The sequence below is a fragment of the Sorex fumeus genome, unplaced genomic scaffold (assembly GCF_029834395.1).
Source record: "Sorex fumeus unplaced genomic scaffold, SorFum_2.1 ptg000002l, whole genome shotgun sequence".
Taxonomy (NCBI): Eukaryota; Metazoa; Chordata; class Mammalia; order Eulipotyphla; family Soricidae; genus Sorex; species Sorex fumeus.
Window position 1 is genome coordinate 80207205 of NW_026606059.1, and position 22586 is coordinate 80229790.

The 22586-nt window shown below is 49.8% G+C and overlaps 1 protein-coding gene across 1 annotated transcript in view; it reads left to right on the forward strand.

The window, feature by feature from the left end:
* Nucleotides 1-22586, forward strand: part of LOC130041872 (regulator of G-protein signaling 22-like) — a 94886-nt gene that overhangs the window by 42672 nt on the left and 29628 nt on the right. Inside the window, 3 exon segments of the mRNA XM_056134186.1 lie at nt 11825-11910; nt 15111-15279; nt 21678-21813. Of these exon segments, the coding sequence (XP_055990161.1) occupies nt 11825-11910; nt 15111-15279; nt 21678-21813 (391 nt within the window).

The following is a 22586-nucleotide window of genomic DNA, read 5'->3' on the forward strand; positions in this document are numbered from 1 at the left end:
GCAGAAAAGCAAATGGACTTGTGTTGATCCGCGCCACCAAGCCTGCCCGGAGGGGGAAGGGCGTTGACCAGCCCGCCTGCTCCTCTCTGGAAAGAAAGATGGCGGCCGCACGGGAGCCTTGTGGAAAGCGGGTTTGAGCCGGGCTCGGGGGAGCGGCGGGGACCTCATGGGAAGGGGGGCTTTGTGGGCCGTCCCCCACGCCCCACCAAGGTCGCCAGCTGCCCCCCACGAGCGGCTCTCCGGCACGGCCACGGCCCCGGAGGCACAAGGACTTAGCACAGAGAACCAGCCGCTTGGAGCAGAAAAGCAAATGGACTTGTGTTGATCCGCGCCACCAAGCCTGCCCGGAGGGGGAAGGGCGTTGACCAGCCCGCCTGCTCCTCTCTGGAAAGAAAGATGGCGGCCGCACGGGAGCCTTGTGGAAAGCGGGTTTGAGCCGGGCTCGGGGGAGCGGCGGGGACCTCATGGGAAGGGGGGCTTTGTGGGCCGTCCCCCACGCCCCACCAAGGTCGCCAGCTGCCCCCCACGAGCGGCTCTCCGGCACGGCCACGGCCCCGGAGGCACAAGGACTTAGCACAGAGAACCAGCCGCTTGGAGCAGAAAAGCAAATGGACTTGTGTTGATCCGCGCCACCAAGCCTGCCCGGAGGGGGAAGGGCGTTGACCAGCCCGCCTGCTCCTCTCTGGAAAGAAAGATGGCGGCCGCACGGGAGCCTTGTGGAAAGCGGGTTTGAGCCGGGCTCGGGGGAGCGGCGGGGACCTCATGGGAAGGGGGGCTTTGTGGGCCGTCCCCCACGCCCCACCAAGGTCGCCAGCTGCCCCCCACGAGCGGCTCTCCGGCACGGCCACGGCCCCGGAGGCACAAGGACTTAGCACAGAGAACCAGCCGCTTGGAGCAGAAAAGCAAATGGACTTGTGTTGATCCGCGCCACCAAGCCTGCCCGGAGGGGGAAGGGCGTTGACCAGCCCGCCTGCTCCTCTCTGGAAAGAAAGATGGCGGCCGCACGGGAGCCTTGTGGAAAGCGGGTTTGAGCCGGGCTCGGGGGAGCGGCGGGGACCTCATGGGAAGGGGGGCTTTGTGGGCCGTCCCCCACGCCCCACCAAGGTCGCCAGCTGCCCCCCACGAGCGGCTCTCCGGCACGGCCACGGCCCCGGAGGCACAAGGACTTAGCACAGAGAACCAGCCGCTTGGAGCAGAAAAGCAAATGGACTTGTGTTGATCCGCACCACCAAGCCTGCCCGGAGGGGGAAGGGCGTTGACCAGCCCGCCTGCTCCTCTCTGGAAAGAAAGATGGCGGCCGCACGGGAGCCTTGTGGAAAGCGGGTTTGAGCCGGGCTCGGGGGAGCGGCGGGGACCTCATGGGAAGGGGGGCTTTGTGGGCCGTCCCCCACGCCCCACCAAGGTCGCCAGCTGCCCCCCACGAGCGGCTCTCCGGCACGGCCACGGCCCCGGAGGCACAAGGACTTAGCACAGAGAACCAGCCGCTTGGAGCAGAAAAGCAAATGGACTTGTGTTGATCCGCGCCACCAAGCCTGCCCGGAGGGGGAAGGGCGTTGACCAGCCCGCCTGCTCCTCTCTGGAAAGAAAGATGGCGGCCGCACGGGAGCCTTGTGGAAAGCGGGTTTGAGCCGGGCTCGGGGGAGCGGCGGGGACCTCATGGGAAGGGGGGCTTTGTGGGCCGTCCCCCACGCCCCACCAAGGTCGCCAGCTGCCCCCCACGAGCGGCTCTCCGGCACGGCCACGGCCCCGGAGGCACAAGGACTTAGCACAGAGAACCAGCCGCTTGGAGCAGAAAAGCAAATGGACTTGTGTTGATCCGCACCACCAAGCCTGCCCGGAGGGGGAAGGGCGTTGACCAGCCCGCCTGCTCCTCTCTGGAAAGAAAGATGGCGGCCGCACGGGAGCCTTGTGGAAAGCGGGTTTGAGCCGGGCTCGGGGGAGCGGCGGGGACCTCATGGGAAGGGGGGCTTTGTGGGCCGTCCCCCACGCCCCACCAAGGTCGCCAGCTGCCCCCCACGAGCGGCTCTCCGGCACGGCCACGGCCCCGGAGGCACAAGGACTTAGCACAGAGAACCAGCCGCTTGGAGCAGAAAAGCAAATGGACTTGTGTTGATCCGCGCCACCAAGCCTGCCCGGAGGGGGAAGGGCGTTGACCAGCCCGCCTGCTCCTCTCTGGAAAGAAAGATGGCGGCCGCACGGGAGTCTTGTGGAAAGCGGGTTTGAGCCGGGCTCGGGGGAGCGGCGGGGACCTCATGGGAAGGGGGGCTTTGTGGGCCGTCCCCCACGCCCCACCAAGGTCGCCAGCTGCCCCCCACGAGCGGCTCTCCGGCACGGCCACGGCCCCGGAGGCACAAGGACTTAGCACAGAGAACCAGCCGCTTGGAGCAGAAAAGCAAATGGACTTGTGTTGATCCGCGCCACCAAGCCTGCCCGGAGGGGGAAGGGCGTTGACCAGCCCGCCTGCTCCTCTCTGGAAAGAAAGATGGCGGCCGCACGGGAGCCTTGTGGAAAGCGGGTTTGAGCCGGGCTCGGGGGAGCGGCGGGGACCTCATGGGAAGGGGGGCTTTGTGGGCCGTCCCCCACGCCCCACCAAGGTCGCCAGCTGCCCCCCACGAGCGGCTCTCCGGCACGGCCACGGCCCCGGAGGCACAAGGACTTAGCACAGAGAACCAGCCGCTTGGAGCAGAAAAGCAAATGGACTTGTGTTGATCCGCGCCACCAAGCCTGCCCGGAGGGGGAAGGGCGTTGACCAGCCCGCCTGCTCCTCTCTGGAAAGAAAGATGGCGGCCGCACGGGAGCCTTGTGGAAAGCGGGTTTGAGCCGGGCTCGGGGGAGCGGCGGGGACCTCATGGGAAGGGGGGCTTTGTGGGCCGTCCCCCACGCCCCACCAAGGTCGCCAGCTGCCCCCCACGAGCGGCTCTCCGGCACGGCCACGGCCCCGGAGGCACAAGGACTTAGCACAGAGAACCAGCCGCTTGGAGCAGAAAAGCAAATGGACTTGTGTTGATCCGCGCCACCAAGCCTGCCCGGAGGGGGAAGGGCGTTGACCAGCCCGCCTGCTCCTCTCTGGAAAGAAAGATGGCGGCCGCACGGGAGCCTTGTGGAAAGCGGGTTTGAGCCGGGCTCGGGGGAGCGGCGGGGACCTCATGGGAAGGGGGGCTTTGTGGGCCGTCCCCCACGCCCCACCAAGGTCGCCAGCTGCCCCCCACGAGCGGCTCTCCGGCACGGCCACGGCCCCGGAGGCACAAGGACTTAGCACAGAGAACCAGCCGCTTGGAGCAGAAAAGCAAATGGACTTGTGTTGATCCGCACCACCAAGCCTGCCCGGAGGGGGAAGGGCGTTGACCAGCCCGCCTGCTCCTCTCTGGAAAGAAAGATGGCGGCCGCACAGGAGCCTTGTGGAAAGCGGGTTTGAGCCGGGCTCGGGGGAGCGGCGGGGACCTCATGGGAAGGGGGGCTTTGTGGGCCGTCCCCCACGCCCCACCAAGGTCGCCAGCTGCCCCCCACGAGCGGCTCTCCGGCACGGCCACGGCCCCGGAGGCACAAGGACTTAGCACAGAGAACCAGCCGCTTGGAGCAGAAAAGCAAATGGACTTGTGTTGATCCGCGCCACCAAGCCTGCCCGGAGGGGGAAGGGCGTTGACCAGCCCGCCTGCTCCTCTCTGGAAAGAAAGATGGCGGCCGCACGGGAGCCTTGTGGAAAGCGGGTTTGAGCCGGGCTCGGGGGAGCGGCGGGGACCTCATGGGAAGGGGGGCTTTGTGGGCCGTCCCCCACGCCCCACCAAGGTCGCCAGCTGCCCCCCACGAGCGGCTCTCCGGCACGGCCACGGCCCCGGAGGCACAAGGACTTAGCACAGAGAACCAGCCGCTTGGAGCAGAAAAGCAAATGGACTTGTGTTGATCCGCACCACCAAGCCTGCCCGGAGGGGGAAGGGCGTTGACCAGCCCGCCTGCTCCTCTCTGGAAAGAAAGATGGCGGCCGCACGGGAGCCTTGTGGAAAGCGGGTTTGAGCCGGGCTCGGGGGAGCGGTGGGGACCTCATGGGAAGGGGGGCTTTGTGGGCCGTCCCCCACGCCCCACCAAGGTCGCCAGCTGCCCCCCACGAGCGGCTCTCCGGCACGGCCACGGCCCCGGAGGCACAAGGACTTAGCACAGAGAACCAGCCGCTTGGAGCAGAAAAGCAAATGGACTTGTGTTGATCCGCGCCACCAAGCCTGCCCGGAGGGGGAAGGGCGTTGACCAGCCCGCCTGCTCCTCTCTGGAAAGAAAGATGGCGGCCGCACGGGAGCCTTGTGGAAAGCGGGTTTGAGCCGGGCTCGGGGGAGCGGCGGGGACCTCATGGGAAGGGGGGCTTTGTGGGCCGTCCCCCACGCCCCACCAAGGTCGCCAGCTGCCCCCCACGAGCGGCTCTCCGGCACGGCCACGGCCCCGGAGGCACAAGGACTTAGCACAGAGAACCAGCCGCTTGGAGCAGAAAAGCAAATGGACTTGTGTTGATCCGCGCCACCAAGCCTGCCCGGAGGGGGAAGGGCGTTGACCAGCCCGCCTGCTCCTCTCTGGAAAGAAAGATGGCGGCCGCACGGGAGCCTTGTGGAAAGCGGGTTTGAGCCGGGCTCGGGGGAGCGGCGGGGACCTCATGGGAAGGGGGGCTTTGTGGGCCGTCCCCCACGCCCCACCAAGGTCGCCAGCTGCCCCCCACGAGCGGCTCTCCGGCACGGCCACGGCCCCGGAGGCACAAGGACTTAGCACAGAGAACCAGCCGCTTGGAGCAGAAAAGCAAATGGACTTGTGTTGATCCGCGCCACCAAGCCTGCCCGGAGGGGGAAGGGCGTTGACCAGCCCGCCTGCTCCTCTCTGGAAAGAAAGATGGCGGCCGCACGGGAGCCTTGTGGAAAGCGGGTTTGAGCCGGGCTCGGGGGAGCGGCGGGGACCTCATGGGAAGGGGGGCTTTGTGGGCCGTCCCCCACGCCCCACCAAGGTCGCCAGCTGCCCCCCACGAGCGGCTCTCCGGCACGGCCACGGCCCCGGAGGCACAAGGACTTAGCACAGAGAACCAGCCGCTTGGAGCAGAAAAGCAAATGGACTTGTGTTGATCCGCGCCACCAAGCCTGCCCGGAGGGGGAAGGGCGTTGACCAGCCCGCCTGCTCCTCTCTGGAAAGAAAGATGGCGGCCGCACGGGAGCCTTGTGGAAAGCGGGTTTGAGCCGGGCTCGGGGGAGCGGCGGGGACCTCATGGGAAGGGGGGCTTTGTGGGCCGTCCCCCACGCCCCACCAAGGTCGCCAGCTGCCCCCCACGAGCGGCTCTCCGGCACGGCCACGGCCCCGGAGGCACAAGGACTTAGCACAGAGAACCAGCCGCTTGGAGCAGAAAAGCAAATGGACTTGTGTTGATCCGCGCCACCAAGCCTGCCCGGAGGGGGAAGGGCGTTGACCAGCCCGCCTGCTCCTCTCTGGAAAGAAAGATGGCGGCCGCACGGGAGCCTTGTGGAAAGCGGGTTTGAGCCGGGCTCGGGGGAGCGGCGGGGACCTCATGGGAAGGGGGGCTTTGTGGGCCGTCCCCCACGCCCCACCAAGGTCGCCAGCTGCCCCCCACGAGCGGCTCTCCGGCACGGCCACGGCCCCGGAGGCACAAGGACTTAGCACAGAGAACCAGCCGCTTGGAGCAGAAAAGCAAATGGACTTGTGTTGATCCGCGCCACCAAGCCTGCCCGGAGGGGGAAGGGCGTTGACCAGCCCGCCTGCTCCTCTCTGGAAAGAAAGATGGCGGCCGCACGGGAGCCTTGTGGAAAGCGGGTTTGAGCCGGGCTCGGGGGAGCGGCGGGGACCTCATGGGAAGGGGGGCTTTGTGGGCCGTCCCCCACGCCCCACCAAGGTCGCCAGCTGCCCCCCACGAGCGGCTCTCCGGCACGGCCACGGCCCCGGAGGCACAAGGACTTAGCACAGAGAACCAGCCGCTTGGAGCAGAAAAGCAAATGGACTTGTGTTGATCCGCGCCACCAAGCCTGCCCGGAGGGGGAAGGGCGTTGACCAGCCCGCCTGCTCCTCTCTGGAAAGAAAGATGGCGGCCGCACGGGAGCCTTGTGGAAAGCGGGTTTGAGCCGGGCTCGGGGGAGCGGCGGGGACCTCATGGGAAGGGGGGCTTTGTGGGCCGTCCCCCACGCCCCACCAAGGTCGCCAGCTGCCCCCCACGAGCGGCTCTCCGGCACGGCCACGGCCCCGGAGGCACAAGGACTTAGCACAGAGAACCAGCCGCTTGGAGCAGAAAAGCAAATGGACTTGTGTTGATCCGCGCCACCAAGCCTGCCCGGAGGGGGAAGGGCGTTGACCAGCCCGCCTGCTCCTCTCTGGAAAGAAAGATGGCGGCCGCACGGGAGCCTTGTGGAAAGCGGGTTTGAGCCGGGCTCGGGGGAGCGGCGGGGACCTCATGGGAAGGGGGGCTTTGTGGGCCGTCCCCCACGCCCCACCAAGGTCGCCAGCTGCCCCCCACGAGCGGCTCTCCGGCACGGCCACGGCCCCGGAGGCACAAGGACTTAGCACAGAGAACCAGCCGCTTGGAGCAGAAAAGCAAATGGACTTGTGTTGATCCGCGCCACCAAGCCTGCCCGGAGGGGGAAGGGCGTTGACCAGCCCGCCTGCTCCTCTCTGGAAAGAAAGATGGCGGCCGCACGGGAGCCTTGTGGAAAGCGGGTTTGAGCCGGGCTCGGGGGAGCGGCGGGGACCTCATGGGAAGGGGGGCTTTGTGGGCCGTCCCCCACGCCCCACCAAGGTCGCCAGCTGCCCCCCACGAGCGGCTCTCCGGCACGGCCACGGCCCCGGAGGCACAAGGACTTAGCACAGAGAACCAGCCGCTTGGAGCAGAAAAGCAAATGGACTTGTGTTGATCCGCGCCACCAAGCCTGCCCGGAGGGGGAAGGGCGTTGACCAGCCCGCCTGCTCCTCTCTGGAAAGAAAGATGGCGGCCGCACGGGAGCCTTGTGGAAAGCGGGTTTGAGCCGGGCTCGGGGGAGCGGCGGGGACCTCATGGGAAGGGGGGCTTTGTGGGCCGTCCCCCACGCCCCACCAAGGTCGCCAGCTGCCCCCCACGAGCGGCTCTCCGGCACGGCCACGGCCCCGGAGGCACAAGGACTTAGCACAGAGAACCAGCCGCTTGGAGCAGAAAAGCAAATGGACTTGTGTTGATCCGCGCCACCAAGCCTGCCCGGAGGGGGAAGGGCGTTGACCAGCCCGCCTGCTCCTCTCTGGAAAGAAAGATGGCGGCCGCACGGGAGCCTTGTGGAAAGCGGGTTTGAGCCGGGCTCGGGGGAGCGGCGGGGACCTCATGGGAAGGGGGGCTTTGTGGGCCGTCCCCCACGCCCCACCAAGGTCGCCAGCTGCCCCCCACGAGCGGCTCTCCGGCACGGCCACGACTCCAGGGCACAGAAACCAATCTCTTAACTAGCTAACTTTTAATAGAAATTCTTCCAGGGTCAATAAGTAAAATAGCAGAAATTCAAAACCGCGCGGCCGCTATCGCGGCCGCGCGACCTCATTTTATTCTTAAACCAAGTTGTAGAAAGCAAATCATTTCACAACGCTGTTTCAGCATGTCTGATTGGGGGCGGGGGGTGGGTCGTAAGCTCTAAACAATAGTTGTGCATCTTCTATCGAAATAATCTATCTAGTCAAAGTAGATAGAGTATTAACTAGAACTCATCTGCCTCACAATAATTGGGAGGGGTGGGAGGTGGGGGTCTATTGGGGTTCGGGGTTAAAAATGAGTATTGGTAAAGGGAAATGTGTTCGGTATCTACATGACTGAGACCAAAACCCGAAAGCTCTGTAACTTTTCCCACAGTGATTCAATAAATAAATAAATTATATAAAAAAAAAATGGGGTGATGAAATGAACAGAAACTTTCCCAAAGAAAAAAACCGAATGGCTAAAAGCCACATGAGAAAATGCTCTACATCTCTAATCATCAGGGAGATGCAGATCAAAACAACAATGAGATATCATCTCACATCACAGAGACTGGCCCAGATCCAAAAGAACAAAAGCAACTGGTATTGGCATGGATGTGGTGAGAAAGGGACTCTCCTTCACTGCTGGTGGGAATGCCTACTGGTTCAGCCCTTTTGGAAAACAGTATGAACAATTCTCCAAAAATTAGAAATTGAGCTCCCATTTGACCCAGCAATACTGGGAATACATCCCGGCGAGGCAAAAAAGTACAGTCAAAATGACATCTGCACTTCTATGTTCATTGCTGCACTATTCACAATAGCCAAAATCTGGAAAAAACCTGAGTGCCCAAGAACAGATGACTGGTTAAAGAAACTTTGGTACATCTACACAATGGAGTGCTATGCAGCTGTTAGAAAAGATGAAGTCATGAAATTTACGTACAAGTGGTACTACATGGAAAGTATCATGCTAAGCGAAATGAGTCACAAAGAGAGGGACAGACATAGAAAAATTGCATTCATCTGGGGAATATAAAGTAACAAATTGGGAGACTAACACCCAAGAATAGTTGAGTTAAGTACCAGGAGGTTTACTCCATGGCTTGGAGGCCAGCCGCACATGCTGAAGGAGAAGGCAGCTCAGACAGAGAGTGAAGCACCAAGTAAAGGGTGTTGGGTGGACCCTCCGCGGATGAGAGATGCATGCTGAAAGTAGACTCTAGACCGAACGTGATAGCCACTCAATGTCTCTTTTGCAAACCACAGCACCCAAAAGGAGAGAGAGAAGAAAAGGGAATGCCCTGCCACAGGAGTGGGGTGGGATGGGGGTGTAGGGGGTGGGAACTTTGGAGGTGGGGAATGGGCAACGGTGGAGGGATGGGTACTCAATCATTGTATAACTGAAACCCAAGCACAAAAATTTGTAAGTCTACAACTGTACCTCATGGTGTTTCACTAATAAAAATTAAAAAAAATTCAGTTCTTTTTATTGAATCAAAATATAATTCTTTCTAGTTTCACCCAATTTATTGCTAAGTAGCACTGTAGCACTGTCCTCCCATTGTTCATCGATTTGCTCGAGCAGGCACCAGTAAGGTCTCCATTGTGAGACTTGTTGTTACTGTTTTTGGCATATTGAATTGTTTATAAATAATAAAAATAAAAGCTATAATGGTTATAATATAATGCTATAATATAATATAGTGCTATAATATAATATAAAGCTATAATGGGAGCCTGGCAAGCTCCCCGTGACGTATTCGATATGCCAGACACAGTAACAACAAAGTCTCCAATGGAGACGTTACTGTGCCCGCTCGAGCAAATCGATGAACAACGAGAGGGAAAAAAAATAATGGTTATAGCAGTATTTCAATGCTAAAACAAGTGACATGACCTGAATCATAAGTTGTGGCGTGTGGCACCCAGTGGTGCTTGGGAATCTCCCAGCAGTGCTGTTGAGACCATGTGGTGCCAGGATTCAACCCAGGACTTCCCTAGGCAATTCGTGTTTTTCTTTTTATTAGATGTGACTGATATTTATTGTTTTTTTTGGGGGGGGGTCATACCTAGCGATGCACAGGGGCTACTCCTGGCTCATGCACTCAGGAATTACTCCTGGCTGTGCTCAGGGGACCATATGGAATGCTGGGAATCGAACCTGGGTCAGCCGCATTCAAGGTAAACGCCCTACCCTCTGTGCTATTTCTACAGCCCCTATTTATTGTTTTTTTTTTACTTCATTCAATAGGTAAAAGGTAAAAGGTAAAGGCCCTCCCATTGATCGTCGATTTGCTCGAGCGGGCCCAGTAACGTCTCCATTGGAGACTTTGTTGTTACTGTGTCTGGCATATCGAATACTCTCGGTAGCTTGCCGGGCTCTCCGAGAGGGGCGGAGGAATCGAACTCGGGTCGGCCATCTTGGCCGCTTGTAAGGCGAACGCCCTACCGCTGTGAAGTGCAGGGCTCCTGTATGCGAAGCACACTCATTGACTCTTCCACGCTCCCTGGAGTTCTTTAGAGTCCGTTTATCTAGATTATTAAAAGGGATTCAAGAGCTTCTGAGGTTGAGTTATGTGTTTTTGAGGGCTTGGGGCAATGCTCAGTGGTGCTCAGTGGTTATTCCTGGCTCTTTGTTCAAGAATGACCCATGACAGTGCTTAGGGATCAAATGTGCTGTGAGAAATTCCAACCATGGTCTGTAGTGTGCAAGGCAAATGCCTTATCCCTTAACTACTTCTCCAGTCCTGAGTTGTTTGGACACAAGTCTTGAATAGAACCTATTGGAGGACCTTATTTGATAGATTATAAAGGTGTTTTGCAATTCATTAAATGTACATATTAAACATATAAAGACAATAATACTGTAAATTATAAAAAAGCACTCAAAGCTGAAAGACAGAGGGAAGGAAAAAAGAAATAGGAAACCAGGTGTAAATGGAACAAATGGAAATCAAAATGGATAGGTTTTATGTTTTCCAAAAATCACTGTAGTAAGGTTGGGACTGGTTGATTGATAAGCAAAAATAAATTACTTAGAATGTGGTAAAAATAAATGATATAAATAATTATTAGCATCACATTAACAATATATGTAAATAGTTACATTTAAATGGCTCAAATATCTCAATTAAAATCAGAGTGAGTTGGGATAAAAAAGTAAGCTTATTTTCTGTTATCAAGAAACCACTTAAATTTAATGCATAAATAAGAATAAAAGAAGGAAGAAAGATATACCATTTATCTTTTCTAAAGAAATCAGGAATGACTATATTAATTTCAGACAAGGTAGACCAGAATGAAGGATCTAACTATGTTTAAGGAGGGATATCACCTAAGGATAAAGATCAGTTCACGAATAAAGGCTTTATAACATATGCACAGCTGAACCTCAGACTTCACTAAACAAAAGTTGCTATCACTGTAAGAGGAAATATAAAAATCCAGTTAAAATGGAGAATTAAACCTAATAATATAGGAAAAAGAGACATAGCTTAACCAAGATATAAAAACCAAGTCATTCTAATTGATGTTTATGCAATACTTCACAACAGCATTCACTTTCAAGCACTTTAGAATATTTACCAAAATGATCATAAGATAAGTTACATCAAATCTGAAAGATTTGAAAACATGCAAAACATGCTCTCTGCTCATAGAAAAATTAAATTGTAAATCAGCAATACAAGGATACCTGGAAAATATTTGAGAAACTCTATAAGCAATCTGCTTCTTAGTACATAGGTAAAAGTGTGAGTCTCAAGGGAAATTAGAAATTTTTAAAAATTACATAAAAGGCACAATATAAAATTTGTAGTATATGCCTGAAATAAGTCCTTATACATAAATTTATAATATTAAATGCTTATATCAGAAAAGACTAAAGGTTTTGAATAAATGATCTAACTTTCTACTTTGGGAAACTTGAAAAATTCAAAATAAATAAAGGTTATAATCAATTAAATTGAAAATAGAAAAACATTTAAAATAAATGAAAGTAGACTTTCTCTTAAAAATGACAGTTTGGTTAAGTTAGTACATAATGAATGAGATGATAGAAATTATCACAATCACAACTGCAAAAGGGGACATCACTATAGATCCAACAGCCATGCAGAGGAAAGGAAAATAGGGGATAGGGGAAATATACAACTTCGAGTCCAGAAATGGAACAGTTTTAATGAAATGGACACATTAACTGAAACACGAGTTTACCAGTGTCTGTTAGTTCAAAGGACAATTTTACCTGCACAGGTGGGAGCAGACATGGGGCTCCCCCTGATGGCCTGAGGTCTCTCTGGTTGTGTGTTCAAGGCATGATTGAACCAGGAGGTGGCTTTTCTTTGACACCTGTTTTTTTTTTTCACCCCATCTCTAACAGTGTCTCAGCCAAGAGGAAGGCGTTGAATGGGTCAAGAAAAAAAGACTTCCAGCATTCCTGGAAAGCGACTGCTACTTTGAGTACAGGTATTAAAGTTCTGTCATTGGGTTTTTTCATAGGAACTGCATTGAATGTCTTATGCTTTGGGAAGACTGCTATTTTAACAGTGTTAACTCTTCAAGTTCGTGAACAGCGGATACATCCATTTCCTCTTCTCCTATTTTTATTTTCTTTAGTAGTGTTTTGTAGTTTTCTTTGTATATCTTTTAATAAACTAATTCCTAGGTACTTGATTTTCTGGAGCAAAATTGTGAATGGTAATTTTTTTTTCTTTTTGGATCACACCTGGCGATGCACAGGGGTTACTCCTGGCTCTGCACTCAGGTGTTACTCCTGGCTGTGCTCAGGGGACCATATGGGATGCTGGGAATTGAACCCGGGTTGGCCACGTGCAAGGCAAATGCCCTACCCGTTGTGCTATCTCTCCAGCCCCAGTGAATGGTATTTTTTAAAAAAACTTTTACCATCTATTTTGTTATTTGCATATAGAAAAACCATGGAAAGAATTTCTCTCACTTTTCTAGTGTAGTAAATAGTCTATTGTTTCTAGGTGTGTTTTGTGTTTGTGTGTGTGTAGTCCTACAGATTTTCTAAGAACAATATCATGTTATCCACATATAGTGAGAGGTTGACTTCTCTTTTTCTATCTGGATGCTTTTAATATCTCTTTTTTTCTTTTTGGGTCACATCCAACATTGCACAGGGGTTATTCCTGGAACATGCACTCAGGAATTACTCCTTGCGGTGCTGGGAATCAAACCCGGGTCGGCAGCATGCAAGGCAAATACCCTCCCTGCTGTTCTATAGTTCCAGCCCCTAATATCTCTTTTTTTTGCATAAATGCTATGGCAAGGACTTTTAATAGTAGTGTGAGAGTGGGCAATCTTATCTTGTGCCTGATCTTCGAGGGGAATGCTTTCAGTTTTTCACCAGTGAATGTGATGTTTGCTGTGGGCTTGTGGTAAATGGCTCTAACTATGTTGAGAAAAGTTCCTTCAATTCCCATTTTACTGAAGGTTTTTATGATGAATGAGTATTGGATTTTGTTGAATACTTTCTTTGCATCTACTGGTAGGAAACTATTGTTTTTATTTTTCCATGTATTAATATGCTATAATACATTGATTATGTGCATTAAACCATCCTTACATTCCTAGGATGACTCATACTTGATCGGGGTATATGATCTTCTTATGTATTACTGGATTCAGTTGACATATTTTGTTGAAGATCTTAGCATCTATGTTCACCAGGGATAATAGATATATAGTTTTCCTTTCCTTTTTTTTGTGATGACTGTCTGCTTTTGGTATAAGGATGATGATTGCCTCATAAAACTGATAATTAATATGTATTCAGTTTTCTGAAAAACCTGAAAAAGATTGTCAGTAGCTTATCTTTAAAGACTGAAGAACTCACTAGTAAACCCATCTGGGCCTAGCTTTTGTTTTCATCAGGGAGACATTTGATTACCATTTCAATTTCCCTGGTATTAATTGGTCTGTTTTGTTTTGTTTTGTTTCTTCTTGGTTCAAACTTGGGAGGTTATAGGAGTCCAAAAATGTATCCATTTTTACTATGTTCTCTTGTTTTGTGTCATAAAGATTTTCGAGGTAATCCTTGATACTCCTTTCATAGAGAAACTCTCCTGGTTAGAGTTCATGAAAGGGTTTCAGGAAAGCTTTCAAGGTCATTGGCCCTGCCAGAACTTCGAGTGTGATTTAGGGTTTTATGATTTCTTATTACTGCGGCTACCTTGGTGCATTTTTTGAGGAATAGGTGTGTGGAGCAAGGATGAAGTTAATGTTAGCATGGCCAAGCTGCTCCAGAGTGAGAGATATGTTAACTATTGGAAATGCTCAGCTTTGAGTTTGGGGGGTAAAATGGTGAATGCTCAGCTTTGGAGTTTAGGGATAGGCTGAGTGGTGCTGGTAGCATTGTCTTGGAAAAGCCCTGTTTTTTTCTATCCTGATGAGTGGGGCCTGTTTTTGGGGTAGACATGGGGCCTGTGCATGTTTTTTTGAAAGCCTATTCTTCTCTTCTTCCTTTTCCTCTTCTTCCTCCTCTTCTTCCTCCTAATCCTCTTTTTCTTCCTCTTTTTCCTTTTCCTCCTCCTTCTCCCACTCCTCCTCCTCCAAATCTGTTCTATACTTTGATGGGGGATATAGTAATTCTGTACATCAGTATCATAAACAACACTATTGTAACCATGTTACCTAGACTTTAAAAACAAAAAAACTTTCCCCCATGTTTTCTTAGTAAAACTGTGCACCTTTTAACTTATTAGACTTTGGATCCCACTTTCTATAGTGTAGGAAAGTGACAGAGGGGCCAGAGAGATAATCCAGTAGGTAAGGCACTTGTTTTGCATGCAGCAGTTTTGATCACTGGCATCCCATCTGATCCTCCAAACCCTCCATATGATCACCAGGAGCGATCGCTAAACCCTGAGTACCGTTGGGTGGGACCTCCTTCCCCCCCAATTATAATATAAGGCTGTGGAGATAGCTCAATAGACTGAGACCATGCTTTGATTGTGGGAGGTCTAGGTTTGATCCCCAGGACTGCCTGGAAAATCTCTTGAGCACAGAGCTGGGAGTAGCCAAGTGTTCCAGGTACCACCCCAAAGCCAAAACAAATGTGATGAAAGCATTGGCAAAACCCATCAAACTTTCCCCCAAAAGATCTTATGGAATGAATACTTCTTTGCATACCCAGTAAGTGCATCTTTTATTGCTTACTTATTTGTTGATTGTTTTTGTTGGGGTCACACTCGGCACTACTCAGAGCTTACTCCTGGCTCTGTGTTCAGAGATCACCCTGGCAGTGCTCAGGGGACCATATGTGGTGCTGGAGATTGCACTGTGGTCAACGGTGTATGTGTCTCGCCTGCTGTAGTAGCTTTCCAACCCTACTTTTTATTTAAAAATACTCTGTGATTCTTTATGTATGGGTGTTAAAAAGTAATTATAAGCATGTCCTGACAAACAAAGTACCATTTCTGGTGCACATTCTTTTTCTTGCTTTCTGGGCACCTTTGCTTAGATCTTTGATTTTTAAAAGTCGAAGTAAAATATATAAAAATTTATGACTTTGGTACGTTCTTTGAATAAAACATCATCTTAGCAGTTCCTCAGAGGGGGAGACTGGCTTGAGGAAAATGTTAGATTTTTCTCTCCTGAATTTTACCTTATAGAAAATTTATTTCAAACTTTTTCTTACGCAGGCTAGCTAGATTCATCTCACAAGTAAGATGGAGTGGAATGGGCACGAATGTCACAGTAGCTACTGGTTTTTCTCCCTGGCTACAGAAAAAACCACCCACTCCCCCACCAGCAGTCGTTGAAGATGAAGATGTTTTAATTATGAAAAAGTTCTATGTTTCCATGGGCCAGGTAAGAAGAGGAATGTTTCCTTGTGACTTGGTACTTCAATAAAATTAATTTAAAAAGATATTTATTTTATTTTTGCCATCTGGGCAGGGGAAATTATTTCAAATACCCCTAAAGCATAGACCGAAAAATTCTTATAGATCTAATTTATCAATTTGCCTTCCTGTTTGTCCCCTGAAATGCTATTAGAAGTACCACCCTCATGTTTTTGAAGAAAAAGAGAGATGGACACGAGCTTATGGGAAACAAAGATAACATATTACGCTCATGGTTTTCCTTGTTCATAGAAAAGCTGTTTAAAACTATGATGAATTATTGTTGTTCCCCCCCCCCCCCACCCCAACCACCCCGTTGTCTGGGCTGGAGCGATAGCACAGCGGGTAGGGCATTTGCTTTGAACCTGCACGGCAAAGCCTGGCAAGCTATCCGTGACGTATTCAATACACCAAATACAGTAACATCAAGTCTCAATATGGAGACGTTACTGGGCCTGCTTGAGCAAATCGATGAACAACAGGAGGACAGTGCTACAGTGCCCCTGTTGTCTGACTTTTCTTTTTTTCATCTTTTTTTTTTTTTGGCTTTTTGCGTCATATCCAATGATGCTCAGAGGTTACTCCTGGCTCTTCACTCAGGAATTACTCTTGGTGGTACTTGGGGAACCATATGGGTTGCCAAGGATTGAACCCAGGTTGGCTGCATGTAAGGCAAACACCCTCCTCATTGTACTATCGCTCCAGCCCTGTTTTCTGATTTTTCTTAGGGAGTCAGTGAGAGTGTAGTTAGTTAGTGTGCTTGGTTTGCATGGAGGAGGCCTGGACTTGTTCCCCTATACCTCTTTTTTCCCCATGATTACCACCAGGAGTAACCCTTGCTTGAGCAATGAGCTGGGAGTAGCCCTTGAGTACTGCTGGATATTGTTTCAGGGGATGAGGGAAGCATGATTAGGTAGTACCAGACTACATTACAGATGAACTGTTATCCAAGAGAGTTGTCTTCCATGAGTAGAGAAATGTTGTGTTGGATGAGTACATTTGTAGGGATCTGATTAGAGTCAGTGTCCTTTGGAGAGTTATGCTATAGTGAAAACTTCTGTTTGATCATTGCCTCTGGTTTTCAACTCTCTGCTTTAGGAACACCCATCTTATCCACAGTTCAAAAATCAGGAATGGCAAGTATGCAGCCCATGTGTTGCTGTTCTAGTCTCCACTCGTGACAGACATAGCTAATCAATCGTGGCCATTTCCCTGCTGAGCTTGGACTTGGTTCCAAATTCTTTTCAACACAACACTCTAGGCAGGCACTTGCAATTGATCAAAGATGTCATACAAAAGGAAAATTATTGACCCTATCTGTTAGAATGGATAGACTTGGTCTATGTTGCTTGAACATTTGTTTCCATGTGTAGCTTCTGTTTAATTTTGTGCTTTGGCATTTCTATCAGTGATACTTGGCAAAAAAGTTTAAAATTATGCTAATTTCATTATTGACACTGGATACTGCATGGAGATGTAGCAAAGACATGTTTTCTTTATTTCTCCCTTGCCTCGCATCCCCATTCCACTTTCTTCTGTGTAATACTTTTTCTTTCTTTTCAGTCCAGAGAGATAGTACGGGGGCTTAAGACTCTTGTCTTGCATCTTGCTTATTTTGTTTTGATCTTTGGTACATGTAGGGTTTCCCAAGCACTGTCAGGGCTCACGCCTGAGCACAGACTCAGGTGAGACCCTGAATACTGCAAAGTATGGCACAATCCCCCACAAAAGTATTCGTCTTTTCTTTATATCACAGAAATGTCAGGAATATCATAAAAGTATTAAATGAGAGTAGAAGTTAGTAAATATTGAATGGAGGAATGGATTTAGGGGAATAAATTCTGATTCCTTACATGTGAATTGAATCAAATATAAGAGAATAAAGTCCTAGCTAGTTTACTTTTGCTGGCCTATATAATACTTTACGTATTCCTTCTTAAACAGATTTTTAAACTTATTTTTTGGTTGGGGGCCCACACCTAGGTGTTCTCAGGGCTTCTACCTGGATCTGCACTAAGGGACTTTGTATATCATACACTTTGGAGACCATATGGGGTGCTGGGGAATGCATTGGATTGGCTGCATGCAAGACAAGCACCTTACCTGCTGTACTATCTCTCTGGCCCCACAACTTAGGAATATCAAATATTCAAATTTCCTTGAGCCCTTAGATAATTTTAACCAGGCCTATAGTTAGTGATTATAATAATAGGAAAAGTTCTTTTGAGTCCTTAGTTATGCCATCTAAGCATGAGCAGTTGACCCATCTCTTAGAGTATAAAGTAAAATAATAGTTAATGCCTTTCAATCTGATTGGCTTGCCTCAGATTTTTGTATCTCTTTCTTCCTTGTTTCTTGAGCCCTACCCAGAGGTTTTCAAGCAATGCCAGGGATAGAACCTGGGGCTTTCACATACAGAGTATGTGCATTTGTCCTTTGAATTTTCCCACCCAGGTCCTTGGCTCCCTTCCTTCTTTGTATCCAGATGAAATATGAAGGGCTTCTGTTGTCTATTTATCTCTGTCAGTTCCTTGGAAGTTCCTTTGTGCTTTGACCTCAGTGATAAGAATACTGCTTGGAAAAGAGTAGTTGCTTAATAAATGGGTTCTGAGTGAAATGTGCTTCGTAATAGGTATATATACATATATATATAATTATTGTTATATATTGGGCTGGAGCCATAGCACAGCAGGTAGGGCGTTTGCCTTGCATGCGGTCGACCCAGGTTCGATTCCTCTGTCCCTCTCAGAGAGCCTGGCAAGCTACCGAGAGTATCCCGCCCACACGGCAGAGCCTGGCAAGCTTCCCGTGGCGTATTCGATATGCCAAAAACAGTAACAACATGTCTCACAATGGAGACGTTACTGGTGTCTGCTCAAGCAAATCGATGAACAATGCAAGGACAGTGCTACAGTGCTACATTGTTATATATATATATATATATATATATATATATATAACAATGTTATATATAATTATTGATCACTTGATCACTTGACATCCTGTTACTCATAGATTTGCTCTAGCAGGTGCCAGTAATGTCTCCATTTATCCCTATCGTGTGCTAGTGTAGCCCAATGGCGTCTGCTCATTCTAGGAACACGAAGAGCCTCAAACCGATTGTTCAGGGTCTTGACGAAGAAGTCTGATCATCTCATAGGTGGGCGGCCACATGACCTTTAGATGTCCCGTGGAATCCAGTTGGTAATGGCTCTAGTCCAGTGGTCGTCTCCAAATCTCATTACATGTCCAGCCCATCTGATTTTTGATGCCTTGGCAAACAAGACAGTGTCCCTGATTCTTAATCTTTTACAGGGGTCAGAACTCTGGATTCTTTCTCTCATTTGAGTGAAGTGTGATACTCCAAGCATAGCTCTTTTTATTCCTCTTTGGGAGACCCGAATAGCATTCTCATCCTGTTTTCATAGGGCCCAGGACTCTGAGGCATATGTTAATGCAGGAAGAACAGTGAAATTGAAGAGATGTGCCCAGAATTGGAGCGTCTTTGTCCTCTTAGCTATTTTTTTGATGCTTTTGAAGGTGTTCCAAGCTGCTCTCTTCCTTCTGTGCAACTCAGGTGCCAGGTCATTCATCATGTTGACTTCTCGACCTAAGAATACATAACTATTGCATTCGGAGATGTTTGTTCCATTGAGAGCGAATGGAACGTCAGGAACGAGACCATTTTTTGTAAACATTGTCTTTGTAAGATTCAGCTGTAGTCCGAGCTTTCCACACTCACAGTCAAAGTCGGCAAGCATTTGTGCTGCTTGACTAATGTTTGGTGTTATTAGAACGATCCGCATCAGCGAAGCGGAGGTGGTATAGTTGCTGACCGTCTATCTTCACTCCTATTCCTTCCCATTCCAGTGGTTGCATGACATTCTCGAGGGTGGCACTGAAGAGTTTTGGTGAAATGGTATCACCATGCCGAACCCCTCTAGTCATGGATGATCACTTTCTTGTAGAATAGTGAGATCCTGGTATTGAATTCGTAATACATGGAGGATCCTGATGTATTGAGTTTGAACACCCTGTTTGGCTAGGGTTTCGATGACCACTTCCGTCTCAACAGAATCAAAGGTCTTCTTTAAATCAATGAGCGTTAGACAGAGAGGCATCTTGAACTCCCGAGAAGCCTCAATGAGCTTGGTTATTGTGTGGATATGGTTGATTGTGCTGAATCTTTGTGGAACCCAGCTTGCTCGCATGGTTGTCCTTCATCTAGTGTTCTGCCAATCTGATTCAGGATGACTCGAGTGAACAGCTTGTAGACGACAGACAACAGGCAGATCGGGCAATAGTTGCCAATATTGTGAATGTCTCCCTTCTTGTACAGTAGTATAGTCATGCTGGTTTTCCACTGGAATGGAAACTTGCATTCAGACAGATAGTGTGTGAATAGCCGAGTCAGTGAATTGATGGGTACTGATGGCAGGTTCTTCAGGTGTTTGGGTCTGACCTTGTCTGGGCTGGGTACTGTTTGCTTCTTTACCGATGAAATGGCATGTTGGATTTCAGAAGGGAGAACGTTGGGAACGACATATCCATCATGCGGAATTTGGTATGTGGGCAAGTGGACATGGCTATCAAAGAGATCCGAGTAGAAGTCATGGATAATCTTCATTGCCCTTCTGGAAGATGTGATAGATTCATCAGGATGTCATAGGGCAGTCATCTTGGTCTTGTAGTTGGCGAAGGACAGGAGGGCATTGCAAATGCTTTTCTGGGCTTCTGCCATATCTGCCAGCATTGCTGCTCTTCTCTCTTTGAGATCTTCCTTTATCACTTCTCTGCACTGCTTTGTGAACTTGGACATTCGCTTGCGGTTGCTTGATGCTTGCGCCAAGCCATGTTGGCAAATGAGCTCGAGAGTTTTCAAAGACAGGCGTGTTTTTGTCTCTCTCTCGGCATTCCTCGCACAAACATGGAGGTACTGAACCAGTCGATTGTATTCCTCGTCAATGTTGTCAATGATGGCATCTTCCCATGTTGCCGCAGTAGTGCCAAAGAGCTCCCAGTTGGTGGTCATTCTGGGAGTTCTCTTCTTAAACTTATTATCGAACAACTATTGATAATATATAATTATTATTCTACATAATTATATATAATGTTATATATATAAATAAACAAATGAATATAAATATAATATATGTATATATATTTTAGGGGGGTGGTGGGAGGAAACCCGTGGTCCTTGAGGGCCACCAGGGCTGCTCTCAGCCTGAGGCTGGAAGTTTAAGGTACTGAAAGGGGGGATGTAGTAGAGATGGAACCTAAGGCCTCTTTGTACACAGGAAACAGGGTCTCTGCACCTTGAGCCACATCCCTGGCACAGATGACTTGTTTTTCATGGTCAGGGAGAGAAGAGAACAAGAAGAAATGAACGTCTTTCAAAGCTTGCATCCGCCAAGGAAACTGTCCCTCTTAGTGGGACAATGACACAGAGATAGCACCTCCAGTGTTTTCTCACTTGCTTTTGGCCTCCTTATGTGGCCTGATTCACTCAAGACAGGAGGTAGCACCAAGCCTCCATCCCTCCTGGGAATGTTCCTTAAGACTGAGACCAGGCAGCTAATCCAGACGGAGACACGAGGGTCCCTCCCACTGGTCTGTCCCTTGCTCTGCTTCTGTCAAACAATGGGGGCTTCCTTGGATAAGCAGGTGAGGACACTATTGAAAGAGGCAGGTAGAGGGACTTTTCCTGGAGAAATGGTGGTGCGAGTTGCTGCAGGCCAGTTTGTGCATGAGTTCTGGGTGCTCGAGGATGCAGTTTTGACAGGGACATTGCAGGCCCTTCCGGGGCAGTGGAGACAGAATCAGCCACCACAGCCTTCGGCCCAAGCACAGTTCTGAGAACCGATTCTTTAGGCTTGAGTTGTGCTTGGAGAAGTTTCCAGTGCCGCTGAGGCAAGTCTCTGTGATAGTAGCAGGGAGTTGTTAAAGTGGACCCGGTCGGATAAGACTGGGGGCCTGAAATCCTTGGGAAACTTGTGAATGGGAATGACCAGAGAGGGGCAGCCAGGCACCGAGGTGCCTTAGGACAGTTGAGTTCAGGTGAGAGAATTAGCAGTGAGCCAGAAAGTGTGGGACTGCTTGCCTTTGGCTGAAAAATGGAGAAGAATTTAATGGGTCTCTCTTTCCTTCTCCTTCTAGTCACCTAGCATGAAAATAATCTCAACTTTTCTCCCCTCGACTCTCTTTGCTAATGGGTTTATCTGTGCACAATTCTTACCGTTCATGGAATAATTTTTCTTTGCACATCCTGTTCTATGCTGGTCGGAGTTTAGTTTGATGACTTTTCCAGGTTGTGGGAGGTTGAGTGTGCTAATATCGTGTTAAACAAACCTGTTTCTTTCTTTCCAGGCATCCTATACCCAAACCAAAGATTGGTTTACCTTAGCAAAGCAAAGCCAGCAAACTGTGGCTACCTTTTCCCTACCTCCTTATGTTTGCTACAACAAAATTGAAGCTCCAACACCATCCATCACCTCTGTGTCTGGTAAGTGGGAAAGAACAAGAGTGATGTCAGAGATTCTCTCTTCTTTGTTTTCTGTTGTTGGTTTTTTTGGTTTATTTGTTTGGGGGCCACACCTAGCAGTGGTCAGGGACTCTGCACTCAGGGATCACTCCTGATGGGGAGGCTTGGGGACCATATGGAGAACTTCGGATCGAAGATTAGCGCCTTATCCACTGTTCCTATCTCTCCTGCAGTGTTGTTGATATTTTTATCTTACAGTAAACCCTAAGTGTTTGGAGAGAAAAAATTATTTGCACCTACCCTCCAGCCCCAGTTCCACTTCCTACTTTTTAAAAATTCACAATTGTGCTCAAGAAATCAAATACCTGAGAGTAAGTTAGCAAAAGAGGGGAAAGACTTATAAAGAAAACTATGCTTTTCTTGTATGAATCTATCTAGGGATCAGAGAGATAGTACAATGGCTAGGCCTTGTATGTGACCGACCTGGCTTTGATCTTCAGCACCACATATGGTCTCTGGAGACCTGCCAGGAGAGATCCCTGAGTGAAGAGTCAAGAGCCAGGTGACCCAGCACTCAAGCCCTGAGCATTGCCAGATATGGCCCAAAACAAAATAACACAAAATAAATTAAGTCAAAGGGAATGGGAGAGGGAGGAAAATGGAGCTTCAAAGTTCATCTTTAGAAAGAGTGTTGTGCTGTTTTGTGTATTTCATGATAGAGTGTGTGGCAGGAATTGCATCCTTTTGATGCAGTAGCACATTTGTGAAAATTGCTGCTCTGACTCCAGTTCTTG